Source organism: Mus caroli, chromosome 13, assembly GCF_900094665.2.
Source record: "Mus caroli chromosome 13, CAROLI_EIJ_v1.1, whole genome shotgun sequence".
NCBI lineage: Eukaryota > Metazoa > Chordata > Mammalia > Rodentia > Muridae > Mus > Mus caroli.
In genome coordinates this window covers 52,212,238-52,225,892 of record NC_034582.1, presented here as the reverse complement: position 1 = coordinate 52,225,892, position 13,655 = coordinate 52,212,238, and the positions used below count along the sequence as shown (strand labels likewise).

Sequence of the window (13,655 nt, the reverse complement as noted above, 5' to 3'; positions counted from 1 at the left end):
GGCCGGATGAGGCCTGTGGCCCTACTCAGGCCGGTTTCTGCTTCCCTAACTAATGCAGTCTCAGGTCCCGAGCACTTGGATTGGAGCAGAAGCTGTGCTCCACTCACCAGAAGTCTTAAGATCCTGTGGCGGGTGTTGTGGGTAGCTGGCGAGTGTCCCACAGATATTTATATCAAGATCCATGACAGTTAGGAAATAACAAAAATCATTTTATAGCTGGGGGAGGGGGTCACCACACCATGAAGAACTGTTTAAATGGGTCACAAAACTTGAGAACCACTCCCTAGGCCATCTTCCAAGGATGTCTGGGAAGAGGGATGGAGGTACCTGTAACATTTCGATTATATACCCCTACCTCTACATTGCTCACTGTGTAACAACGGGGATATATCTCTTTAAAATCCAATTCGTTATTTAAAGGAACAGCGAAGGAAATCCAAAAACCCTATGCTTTAAACCCTCTGAATCAACCACAGAAACAGGTCATCTGTAATCTGGGGAAACCAAATTCTGCATCGCATGTGGGACCTTCAGAAATTCTGCAACCTCAGCTCCCTTCCTTCCTAATTTATAACTACTCCATATTAAAGTGTGTGCGTTCTGCAGCCTTATCTCCCACATTCCGCCTCCAAAGTCCGTCCACGGGCGGGAACCCTCTCCTCACTTTCAGGGATGGGATAAAAACCCACGGGTATGTTTTTGCAGGTGTGTCTGTCTGTCCGTCTGTCTCTAGCCATCCCCCACAGGGCTGATATTTTGGTTCCTCCCTAGTTCCCACGGCATCTGTCAAGGTAACTGAGAACTGCGCCTGCCCTTCTCCTCCCACAGGAATGATCTGGTCCGAATGCAAGGAGATCTGGGAGGAGGGGCCGCGGGAGTACGTGCTACACTTGTGGAACCTTCTGGATTTTGGCATGCTGTCCATCTTCGTGGCCTCCTTCACTGCGAGATTCATGGCTTTCCTCAAGGCCAGCGAGGCCCAGCTGTACGTGGACCAGTACGTGCAGGATGTAACGCTGCACAACGTCTCACTTCCACCGGAAGTGGCCTACTTCACCTACGGTGAGTTCCAGGGGTCACTCAGCCTGGTCCCAGGCCCTGGGATTTTGTAACCTGGCACGGCAGACCCCACAGGTGTCCCCCGCACGCTGATAGTGTGGAATTAACCTGTGACTTAGAACAGAGAAACCCTGTCTCGAAAAACCAAAAAAAAAAAAAAAAGAAGAAGAAGAAGAAGTGGGTCTTTAGTGTTTGGAAGGATGGGATTGTTTCAGGAGGTTCTGGGGACATTTCTGTAGGTTTTTGGTTTTGTTTCTAAAGAACCCCGCCCCACCCCATCGCCGACATGGGGAATCTGTATAATGAATTTTTACTTCCACACAGAATCCTCTATTCTGCACAAACATAAGTTCTGCTTTAGTTCAACATTCTCTCTCGGGGTGAGAGACAGGTTCTTAAAAGAGACATCAATACATCGAACATACCGGTTTGAAACGGGTTTCATGGAAGCTGGAAACACAACTTAAGGCTGCTGCTTACCAAGAAGTCTGAGGTGTACCGAGTCCTCGATTTAGGGGACAGTGGGATTCTTGACTGCCCCGAAGAAAATAATTTCTGAATGAGCCATTATGAATGAGCGTTGAAGTTCATGAAAAAGAGATTTTCGTAGGCAACCCTAACTAAGCTCCTTGGGTCAGCCTCCCTGCAAAATCCATGAAAGTAGGAGAGGGGCCTTTGGAAGGAGAGCAAGAGACGGTAACATGGTGATCATGGTCAAAGCCCATAGCAGGTGCATATGACACCAGGATGAGCTCATTGTTATATACAACTAATATGCTAATGATTAAATGTTTAAAAAAGAGATTATGGTATAGGCATATGGTATGGTTTGGGGTATAGGCACTAAGGGAAAGATAATTAGGAAAAAAATATCAGGCACCCAAGTGTGGGTATGAGGTTCTCAAAAGAGTTGTTGTTCTTTATAGTAGCTGTGTGTGTGTGTGTGTGTGTGTGTGTGTACATGTGACACACAATTTTGGTGGCTTCCAAAGTTGTGTTTGTTATGCTAATGAGCGTGATGGAGGTCAGGCTGGCTCCCTGGACTTGTAGGATGGAATACAGCAGCTGAAGTAAAACTATAGGTCCCAATGAGTTGCATAATGGAATTAAAATGTGTTTACCACTATAATTTTAGGGTCTTGGTTGTGAGATGCCCGGGAATGTTCAGGTTTATAAAGCAGTAAGGCGGCACCCAAAGGCCCCGTGCATCATTGCCGCTGTAGCATCGGTTGTTTAGAAAGAATGCAGGCAGCCTCCTGCATTCCTGCGGCTAGTTTTTAAAATACCAATTTGAGAATTTTAACAATGTCTTTTGATCGTATTCTCCCCAAGCCGCCCCCTCTAACTCCTCTCAGACCCACCCCTACCTCCCCAAACCTCACCTCAAGTTCGTGTCCTTTACTTTTTTAACAAATTAAGCTATATGCTCCAGTTTGTGCTGCCCATATATTATCCACTGGAACATGGTCATCCTACCGGAGCCACATCCTTAAAGAAAATAGACCCCCCTCCCCTGCAGAAGCCACCCACTGTCCATAGCTCCTGAGGTAGGGGTGGGGGCTCATTTGTTTTATTGATTTTGGCCATTCTGACAGGTGTGAAATGGAATCTCAGAGAGGTTCTGATTGGCATTTCCCTGATGCAAATGTTGGCTATTTCTTTAGGTGTCCCCAGCCATTTTTGTTTCTTATTTTGAGAACTCCCCACATAGTCGGGTACCCCATTTTTAACTGTGATATTTGTTTTTTTAATGTCCGGTTGCTTAGAGTTCTTTATATATTGTAGATATTAACCCTCCATCAGATCCATAGTTGGTAAAGATATTTTCCCACTCTGCAGTTTCCTGCTTTGACCAAATGATGGTGTCCTTTCCCGTATGGAAGCTTTCAGCTCTGTGAGGTCCCATTGATTCATGGTTGATCTTAGTGCCTGCACTGACAGTGTTCTAGAAGTCCAGGAGGTCTTTTGATGTACCAATGAGTCAAGTCATGTGTGTTCCCCACAGTCCCTTCTACCAGATTCTGGGTGTATGACCGTCTGTTGGCGTTCCTCCTGTGTTAATTGTTCTGGGGTTCTTGACTCAGAGTTTAACTAGACCCCACAGGGAAGGGGTCTTTTACCTTCCTTTGTCTTTTTTCTGTCTTCCTTTGTCTGTCTCTCTAGCCTACCCCAGTAGGGCTCTTATGATATTACCAGAAGCACAATATTATTTCATATAAGAGAAAATCCTGGCCCTCAATTAATTGAGAAGTCATAGCCTGTATTTTTCTTTTATTTTTGTGTATGGCTGTTTTACATACATGTACGTCTGTGCACCCACATGCATACCTGGTGCTAGCAGAGGTTCAGAGCCATCATGTGAGGGCTGGGAATTGAACCTGGGGCCTCTGGAAGGGCAGTGCTCTTAACCACCGAGCTCTCCAGCCCCCAGTTAGCTAATTTTGTTCCAAACCTTTAAAATTAGAGCGATCTGGAGTCAAGTCTAGCTCCATAGTTTACTTTCTATTTTTGTTTTGTTAACTTTTGTGTGTCCACTTCTCATGTGTAAGATGAGGATTAAAAACTCTTAAGTCTTTTTTTGTTTGTTTGTTTGTTTGGTTTGGTTTGGTTTGGTTTAAAAAAAAACTCTTAAGTCAAAAGGTTTGTTTTGGGTTAAATAAAAATGATGCAGATTGAAGATGTGTGCATTATCCATGATCACAGGAAAAGTTCACTAGGTGGTAACAGTTATTATCAATACTACCTCTTTTTTAAAAAAAATCTCATTCACTGTACTCCTGTGTTGTAAAAGAGAATGATAACAGGGTGAGGAGGGAAGGCTTGGGGATTGGGGGGGGGGAGGAGGGAGGAGACTTGGGAATTAGGGGTGGGGTGGAGGTGGTAGTGGAGGTGGTGGTGGAGGGGGTGGGGTAGGGATGGGGTGGAGGGGAGTGGTAAAGATGGGGTGGAGGGGGGTGGTAGAGGTAGTGGAGGGGTTGGGAGTAGGGGGATGGAGGTCATGTGGAGGTAGTTGGGGGTTAGGGGTAGGGGGCGGAGGTGATTGCTGCTTAGTAAGTATTAATTACTGTCACATATTTTAAAGGGGTTGAATGTCAAATGTCCCTCCTGGTAGATAAAAACTAATGGCCCTTCTAACCACAGAATGGCGGGGTATGGCCATGACCATTAGCGAACTGTCCACATAACGCAAATGTGGTAAAAGATGAGCAAGCTCCTGTCACAACCACTGCTTCCTGGCCCCTGCTCCCAGCATTTGCTGGCTAACAAATGCAGGGTTTTCTTGAATCGTGTTATGTTTTCGGCCTATGCTGTTCCGGTGCCTCGCGGAAAGATGGGCGCACTCTCCTTAATGTCATGATGCAGGCTGCAGTATTGTCCCGTGTTGACTTCTATTCCCCTGTGAGTTGTATTAGGTCCCAGCTCAGCCCACAGCACAATACTGTCCTTGCTTTTTCCGGTTCACCTTGGGCGCTTGGAAATGTTCCAGAGCTCTTGCTGCGAGCATGAGCTCCAGCTATGGGGGCCGAGCGCCCTCTTGTGGCGTGCCTTGTTGGCGAGCCGCGCACCCAGTTCAGTATCAAAAAAGTAGGCTGGAGGAGAGGTGGGTTCAGGTTGTGTGAAAAGACTTCTTTTCAGATGGAAACAGCTCCAAGATGAACGTCCCTTTGTGTGAATCACGCAGTGCCGTTTGTTTTATGCCCAACCAGCTGTGACAAGCTGGTTCAGGCAGAGTCATCTGCACCGGAAGTCCAACCTCGGCCTCCAGGAACATAGTTCCTAGAAACTACAGCTACCTTGGAGCAGCTTTTTCTGTTACAGCTGAGGTTGAAGGTGAAGAATTATAGGTGACATTAAGACAGAAACTCATTTTAGTGCCTGTTTAATAGAAGCAGCCACTTCTGATTTCATGTGGAATGTATGTGTTATTTATCCATAGAGAGCAGCAGGTATTTAAGAAAATACATACTTTGTCTTTCATGGGTTTCTGAATTCTGACTTTGATAAGAACTTAAAATCTGTGTTATTGCATTCCAAGTGTAATTTGGAATGCGCTACATTAAACTGTCGGCACAGCTTCCCTCACTAAAGGTTTCTCTCTATTATAATTAACAGGAGCCTAGCTTTGAAAATAAAGAATAAAGTTCCTTCCCCCCTCCATCTCCCGTGGGGTGCCAAGAATCGCCTTGTAATAGGCTCTCTATTTGCACTTACTGGCTCAGAAAAGGGCCCCATACCCCCAAATCCAATCTTTAAAATGGCAACAGTAATGCCTGCTCTACGGGGCTGTTGTGAAAATCACAGCTAATTTAGTGTGCAGGCTAATTTAAGTTTCTCAATGTTTCTCATTTAAGCTTTGTTCAGCAGTTCTCAACGGGGATGCTGCTGGCTTTGTTTGCACCGTGTGGTGCAGTCTGGGGCGACAGAGGATGTTCAGCATCTGGGGGGTACTCTTACCCAGGCACTGGGAGAAGCAGCACCAGCACTGTCCAGGAGGGAGGTAACGGCCCTCGCCTGAGACGCACTGTTTGTCCTGACACCTAAGAGCTAGGCTGAGTGCCATTCCTTAGAAATTAGGCCTGTGGTAGGGCCCAGTAGAGGCTCACTCAGCTATAGCGATTCTTGTAAGGCAGCTCAGGCCCCAGGACTCACCAGTAAACACCAACATTGTCACTCCAATTGTGCTGTGGCAATAGTGCTGTGTGACTGGTCACTCCCTTTGAGACCCTCGTTCAGTCAGTGAGAAAAGCTGCCAGCATATACTTTTGGGGTGAGGGGAGGGGCAGAGAGCAAGATTATGTTCACAGGCAGACCCTTCCGATTCCTGGTCCCCAGAAACTGATTTGTTCTGGCTTGTGGCTATCTGAACATGTGGTTCGAAGTCTGTTCAGCCACTTCACAGGCATTTATCAGTGCCTGCTCTGTACAGACCCTGCCCCAAGCTCTTGCCATGTGTGGCTTAACAGTCAAAGTCATTTAAGGCTGGTGAGATTGTCTACCATGATCACACACAGGGACAGTGTGGCTCAGAAAACCCAGTTGACTGAGTCCAGCCCATGCTGGTCTCTACTGCCTCCTCAGGCTTCCCCAGTGGGGGGCTCAGCTCCTGTGCATGGGGGAGGGGAATGTGATGGTTAGCCCTGCAGCCTTTGTCAGAATGGATATACACGGGACACCACAGGAGCTCATGGGAGACCAAGAACCCCACCCAGACTGCTGGAGTTAAGGGCAACTTCTGGAAAGAGATCACTCCTAAACTGAATCATGAAGGATGACTGGGAATGAGTCAGGTCTGAAGTTAAGTTCTGAGCAGGAGAGACAGCTCATTCCAAAAGAATGGCATCTTGTGTGCTGGGATTACCCTAGGGCAGAGAGGACAACCGAGAATGCTACCTGTGCCTAACTGGCAGAGAGATGGCTCAGCAGTACAGAACACTTGCTGCTCTGCAAAAGGACCAAGTTCTAGCACCTCTTCAGATGGCTCACAACCACCTGTAACTCCTGCTTGAAGGGCTCTGAAGCCCCTCTACCCTTCTTGGGTCACTGCACACATGCAGACATAAAATAATAAAAGCAAGTCTTTAAAGATGCCTGCCTGGCTGCTCTTCCAGAGCAGACCCCATCCCACCCCCCACCCCCAACAAGTAACACAGATTCTCTCCTTTCAGCCAGGGACAAGTGGTGGCCTTCAGACCCCCAGATCATCTCGGAAGGGCTGTACGCCATCGCGGTTGTCCTCAGCTTCTCCCGGATCGCCTACATCCTGCCAGCCAATGAGAGCTTCGGACCTTTGCAGATCTCCCTGGGAAGAACTGTGAAAGACATCTTCAAGTTCATGGTCATTTTTATCATGGTATTTGTGGCCTTCATGATCGGAATGTTCAACCTGTACTCCTACTACCGAGGTGCAAAGTACAACCCAGCGTTTACCACGTGAGTACCCTCCGCACGCTGCTCCCTCCCAGACGCCATCTCTGGGAGGAGATCCGGGGAGTCCCTGTGGACCTCCTTCAGGCAGTTCATTGCAGAACTCAGGCTTCCTTGAGGTTGGTGTGAGTTTTGCTCTCATTGTTTTAAGGTTTAGGTTCTGAAATTAGAAGAACAAAGGACTTAAATCCCCCACTTTGCCACTATGTAGCTAAGGCTAGCCTGCAACTGATGATGCAGATGAGGTTAGCCTTGAACTCACCTGCCTCTGCCTCCTGAGTACTGACATTAAAGAACATAAGCCACCCATACCCAGCCCTTTCTGCAGTTTTGAAATGGGGATGGATCCGTCGCTTTTCTGTTACTATGATAAGCTACCAGGAACAAGAACAAATTAAGGCAGAAACAATGGGTTTATTTGGGTTTACAGTTTCAAGTTGGAGGGGCAGCCATAATGGCAGGAGAAACGTGGTTTCAGGCAGATGGATCAGTAAACGAAGACATTACATCGTCAGCCATGAACAGGAAGTGGAAAAAGAGAAAACTGGAAGTAGGGTGGGGCTGTGGACTCTCAGAGCCCACCCACAATGATATACTTCCTTCAGCAGGTAGCTTCCTTCCTACAGCACTGCCTCACACAATGCCACTAACTGGGACCAGCTGAGCCTTTGAAGGGACATTTCTCATTCAAACCATCACAAGGAGTAATAATGACATCATGACAATAGTGCGAGATGAGGTGACCCAGAAAGTACACAATAAAAGGCAGGTTGCCATTATGTTATTACAGCAATACATTCCACCTAGATTACTTAGGAACAGAACCTGACAAACCCCATATGCCAACATGCATGCCGTTAGGTCCACAGAGCTATAATCCAGGGGAAGAAAAATAAGAGGAGGGGTGGGGGCGGGGAGTGAGCAGGCTGAGAGGGAAAAGAGGGACAGGGAAGGTGAACAGAGGCTGCTGCCTACCTGACGTGCACGCTGCACACAACAGACTTCTCCAAGGAGACGGGATGGAAATGCCCCACCTCAGGATAGCCTGAGACAAAGAGAACTGATTGGTCAGACCTCTCCCATCTGCTGTCTCTCCGCAGTCAGTCACTCTCTCCCCTGTAGTCTAAGGAAGCCCTGGGCTGAGTGCCGTCCACACCTGGCTGAGTGCAAAGCAGGCTCTGCAGCTTCATGGGTCTCTGCAGCCAGAGTCAGAGGCCCAGGCAAGGGAAGCAAATTACTGCTATGGAGGCTCCAGCTAGCCAGAGGCAGGATAGCATAGTGATGCTACACCCTACTCCACAGCCCAAGAAAAAAGAGACAGGTCTCATGTAGCCTGTGTGCAAAAGATCCAACACTTTCCCCTCTCTGTGAGGAACAACAAGGTCCTGAGCTGAATCTAGTAAACAGATATGGTAGAGTTTACACCCTGGCAGGCATTACTAGCTGATAGCCACTAGCCACATAATTGGATGTATCCGAGCTCATGTGTCCACTTCGGTGTCAACACAAAAACCACAGCTCTCATCTTAAAGGGAATAAGAGGTAGCCAGTCAGACTCCTTTTTTTTTTCTCTCCAACACCTGTTTGCTGAATTGTCCAAAAGCAAAATTGCTCTGAATGTGCCGGGGTTTGTGTACAGAGGGTTGTCAGGACAGAGGGACAGCAGGACAGGACCTAAAGGCATCCAATCAGCAGGATGCATGTTGTCAACAGCCATGGGGAAGATGTCAGCCAAGTAGGAAAGTCTCCTGTGTTTTCCAGCCTAACACATCTGCTCCTGTGGGCCAGGCACCAGAGACATCAGGCACCAAATCACCCCAGGCCTTCTAGTGTAGGGACAAGGAGCCTGGGGCACAGCAGACACAGCGAAGAAAGGACCTCTTTCTCCTCCCTCCCTCCCCCTCCTCCTCCTCAGCAGGTCTTGAAACGTACTACGTAGCTGTGAGCGGGACTGACTGAATTATCAATGGAGGACTGGAGCAGAAAGAGGAGGGAATGGGTTGTGGCAAATGTCATCCCTTCCCTTTAGACTACACGGTGAGATGAGCATGTCACCCCACGAGATCAGCTGTGGTCTTGAAAATGTCCTGAGAGAATGAAGGAGGCACATGTGTTAGGGACCTGGAGTCTCGTTGGATGTCACTGTGATGGAGATGAAGTTGGAAAGCCCCACTAAAGTACACTCTGCTCCAAAGCCGGCAGTCCCAGGCCACCTGCCTAGACACACAGGTATACACTCATACACACACACATACCACACACTCACATACACACACACACACTCACACATACCACACACACATACACATATTCACACATACCATACACACTCACACACACACTCACACATACACACACACATACCACACACTCACACATACCACACACTCACATACACACTCATACACACTCACACATACACACACACTACACATATATACATACGCACACATTCACACACATATACTCATACTCTCACACCACACCTACACATATCACACACTCACAGTCATACACACAGACACTCTCACACACAAAAATCTACAGTCACACATATACACACTCATACATATACTCTCACACACACCACGCACTTCCACTGATGCATATAGACACACTACACACACACACACACACACACAAGCTGTCTTTCTATAGATTCTAAAGGAGCAGGCTAAGACAGGCCTCCTCTCCTCTATGTCCACAGTGTTAAAAAGCCACCGTCTTAAGGAAGGGCATTTGGGTTCAAACACACTGCAAGAATGTTCTTACCCTTGCTTTTAACCTGCTCATCAGCACCTTTCATGTCTAGGGAAAGTTCTCCCAAAAGCTGCTCCTACAGGGAGCTTCTCCATGGGAGTCCTGCCCACCCTGGGGTGAGGTCCCAGGGCAGCTCACAGATGCAAGCACTAAGTGAATGTGACCAAGTTCAGTTCTGTCCCAAGAGAGGGGCATGGCACAGATTCTGAGACAGCTGGGTAGGAAAGGTATGGACTGCGGCCGCCAGCCCTCAGTTCAGATTCCCAGGGTATTCTAGTACTTAATCAAGGACCTCTGCCCCTCCCCCTTCCCATTCCTTCCATCCAGCAGACCTCAGGGAGGAACAGGAGAACGTGGGAGGGTGCATGAGTCAATCTCCAAGTGTAAATGAAGACCTGAGATCAGTGGTCCCCAAAGCACACCAGGATCACCACAGGCAGTGGCTAAATCTAAGCTTTCCTAGACCCCACCTCTAAGCATCTAGTTATAGAAGCTGCACTGTGTGAGCAAGGCTGCCCCTCCCTGGAGAACAGACTGTTGATGGACACAGGGATGGGGGCGGGGCGTGACTTTCTCAGACTCTGTGGACAGCTCTCTACATCCATGCATGTTGTTGAAGAGTCTCTTTGTAGGAGGAACCGGAGTTAACTGAGGCTGGAGACTGTAAGGGAGAGCAGGCGTGAAGGAGATCACAATGTGTCAAGCACGGGTATGAAGTATCAAAGAATAATTTTTTTAAGCCACTAGGGTTTTGATACAGGATTAGGCTACAGGTATTTTTGTTGTTGTTATTGTTTTGTTTTGTTTTGTTTTGGATCTAGGGCTGGGGCATGGCTTATGGGGACCTGTGTTCAATTCTCAGAACTCATACAAAAGAACTGAGTGAGGTGATCAGCTTCAAACCCAGAGCTAGAGAGGCACAGACTGCCTGGGGCCCCCTGACAACCATCTTAGCCCAATCCATGAGCCCAGGTTGGGGAGAGACTCTGCCTCCAAAACCAAGGTCAACAACTGAGAAATAACACCAAGGTATCCTCTGGCCTCTACACATACACGCAAGCACCTGCACACACATGGACAGGCATGTGCACATACAGACACAGGAACACATGGGTACACAAACACACATATGCCCACAGTGTGGATCTCATCCAAAATTATCAGCACACAGATGCAACAGGTCTCTCCCTGGTGCACTGGATCTTTGGTGGCATTGGTGGGTATTTGGTGGCATTTCACACCACAGGGGCAAGTGTCAGATAGGTACAGATCCTGCAGGATTGACTCCTGAGTCAGAACCTATGAACGCTTCCAGTATCACAACTCCACACCCAAAGGTTCACCCAAAGGTCTGTTTTGCAGAAGCACTTCTGTGGCAGGAACTTCCTAAGAGGGAGGGGCAAGGCTGTGTGTGCGTGCACAGCCAGGACTTGTTGGGCACAACACAGATAACACACCTGCGGCAGACGGTTCCCTCTAAACCACCAGTTAAAGACCACAAATGGCCAAAAAGGAGGACAGGGGACTTTCAGACCAGTCTCATGCTCTTTGAGACTCCCAAGTAATCCAAACCATAGATGAGAGAGGAGGGAGGAGACAGCCTGGGGACATAGCCCTCCTCTAAGAATGGGAGAGTGTGCTCTTACCATCGATATCTATTTTTGTCACACAATGGAAGTCAATGAAGTTAGGCTTGCTTTTTGTATAGTCGACTTCTCTGAGATTCATAAGCAAAGTCATTCTGCATAGAGATTATATGAAAATGCTGGCATCCTAGCACCCTCATTACAGGGTTAGAAAAATAAGAGACAAAAGGTTTGGCTCACACATGACATTCTCCTGGGAGACTGCAGAGAAGATACGCGCCCTCCTTATATGACAACACATGGATTAATGAAGACATCCTGAGCACTGGGCTACTCAGTTATTGTAGGAGCACCACAGAATGTACTGACACAGACAGATAGCATGGACTCCTAGCTGCCCAGGCTGTATGTCACCACCGATAGATTCACCGTTATGCAGCATGTGACCGATAAATGCACAGATAGGTGGGACTGGAGCCATGAGTGGCTGAGAGCAGAAGCAGCAGGCTGTCCCACAGAACACATAAAGAGGCACTGTCTCCCCAGAAGGTCAGTTTGGCTCTCTCCGCTTGACCCTGATTGGTGATTAAAGGTGGGCTCTGTCCTCATGGAAATAGAACAGAAACAACCCCAGCCAACCTTTTCTACAGGCCGCTGCGGAAGGAGCACCAGAGATAGCCATCCAATCAAAACCAGTGCCTCTGTTAAGCTCTCTCTCCCCAGGAATTACTTTTAATGGAAGGAACCTTGGAAGCACTGGGCAGGATTAGAAGCTCTTGTTTTCCGTGATAATGATGGGAAATTTCCACACTCTGCCCTGGGAAGATTCATATGTCCCACCTCCCCCTGACACACTGCCTCCCTCCGGGTCCATCTTGCAATCCTGAGGGGCTCCGGGGCAGAGGGAGGGAACCCTACAGGCTGCCACATATTCCTATATTGCTACCATGCCTAAGTCCGAGCCTCATGTACTCTGGCTCCGCACCGCCCTTTTGAAGGCCTCCACCTCTAAAGAGGAGGCAGCACTGGACTTGCCCGAGATTATAGAACCAGTTAATGGATATGAACCTCGACCTCTACGACTTCATTCCACCGTCGAGTAGAACCCGACTCTGTGTGCTTTGAGCAGTCGTCTCTTGCACTTCTGTAGTGCTCATTCTTAAGACTAACATACAATTCAAGACTTGTCGGTGAGAGCCCGACAGTGCCACACATCTTGGCTCTCAGCCCATGGCATTCCCCTGTCTACCGGGTATCTCTGTCACAATAGATAGTTACAGGACAACCCCTGCATGTCAAGTTCTGTTTTGACCCTGCAGCCCTGCCCTGCTGAGAGACTCCCTTGACTGCCTCCCAGGGACTCTCAGCAAGTAGGGCAGGCAGGAGTGGACAAGCAGCAGCTGGAACTGTGCAGGCTTTGTAGAAGGAAGTGTTGGCTTCTGCCTGGCAGGGTCAGGGAAGGCTTCCTAGAAGGGATGGCCCAGTGGAAAGTCCTTAGGGAAAAGCTAGAAGGGCACCCGGCCCATACGGGACATTATCAAAGAACTGCAAATAGCCAAGAACCTGTGGGAGACGGAAAAAGATTACACAGTTGTGAAGAGTCTTGTAAGTCCTGATAGAGGGTGAGAATCTCTGCTGAGCCCTCTCTTAGGTGAAGATGTGCTCAGAGGTGCTTCAGAAAGGACGCTGTGACAATCATGCGGAGGGTGGAGGGATGCACACGGAGACTTGGACTCGGCTTGGGCCTGCTGCTGCTGAAAACTGGAGAACGAGTAAGACGGGAATGTAGAAACAGTCTTCTAGAAAGGTCTACGACTGAAATCACTCCAGAGGGAAGCGAGCAAGATGTACTGGGAGACTGAGAAGGGAGTCTGAGAGAGGAGGCAGACACAGACACACACAGACAGACACAGACACAGACACAGTCACAGACACACACACAGACACAGACACACACACAGACACAGACACAGACAGACACAGACAGACACAGACACAGTCACAGTCACAGACACACACACAGACACAGACACAGACACACACACAGACACAGACACAGACACAGACACAGACACACACACAGACACAGACACAGACACACACACAGACACAGACACAGTCACAGTCACAGACACAGACACAGACACACACACAGACACAGACACAGACACAGACACAGACACAGACACAGACACAGACACAGTCACAGACACAGACACAGACACAGTCACAGACACAGGCACAGACACAGACACAGACACAGACACAGACACAGACACAGACACAGACACAGACACAGACATACACAGACACAGACAGACACAG

At 48.4% G+C, this 13,655-nt stretch overlaps 1 protein-coding gene across 2 annotated transcripts in view; it reads left to right on the top strand.

The window, feature by feature from the left end:
• Trpc7 (transient receptor potential cation channel subfamily C member 7) overlaps positions 1–13,655 on the top strand; it is a 120,807-nt gene that overhangs the window by 83,467 nt on the left and 23,685 nt on the right. For both annotated transcript variants that reach the window (XM_029468419.1, XM_021180154.2), the window contains 2 exons: positions 829–1,062; positions 6,726–6,990. In XM_029468419.1, the coding sequence (XP_029324279.1) occupies positions 829–1,062; positions 6,726–6,990 (499 nt within the window). The remainder of the gene's footprint in view (positions 1–828; positions 1,063–6,725; positions 6,991–13,655) is intronic.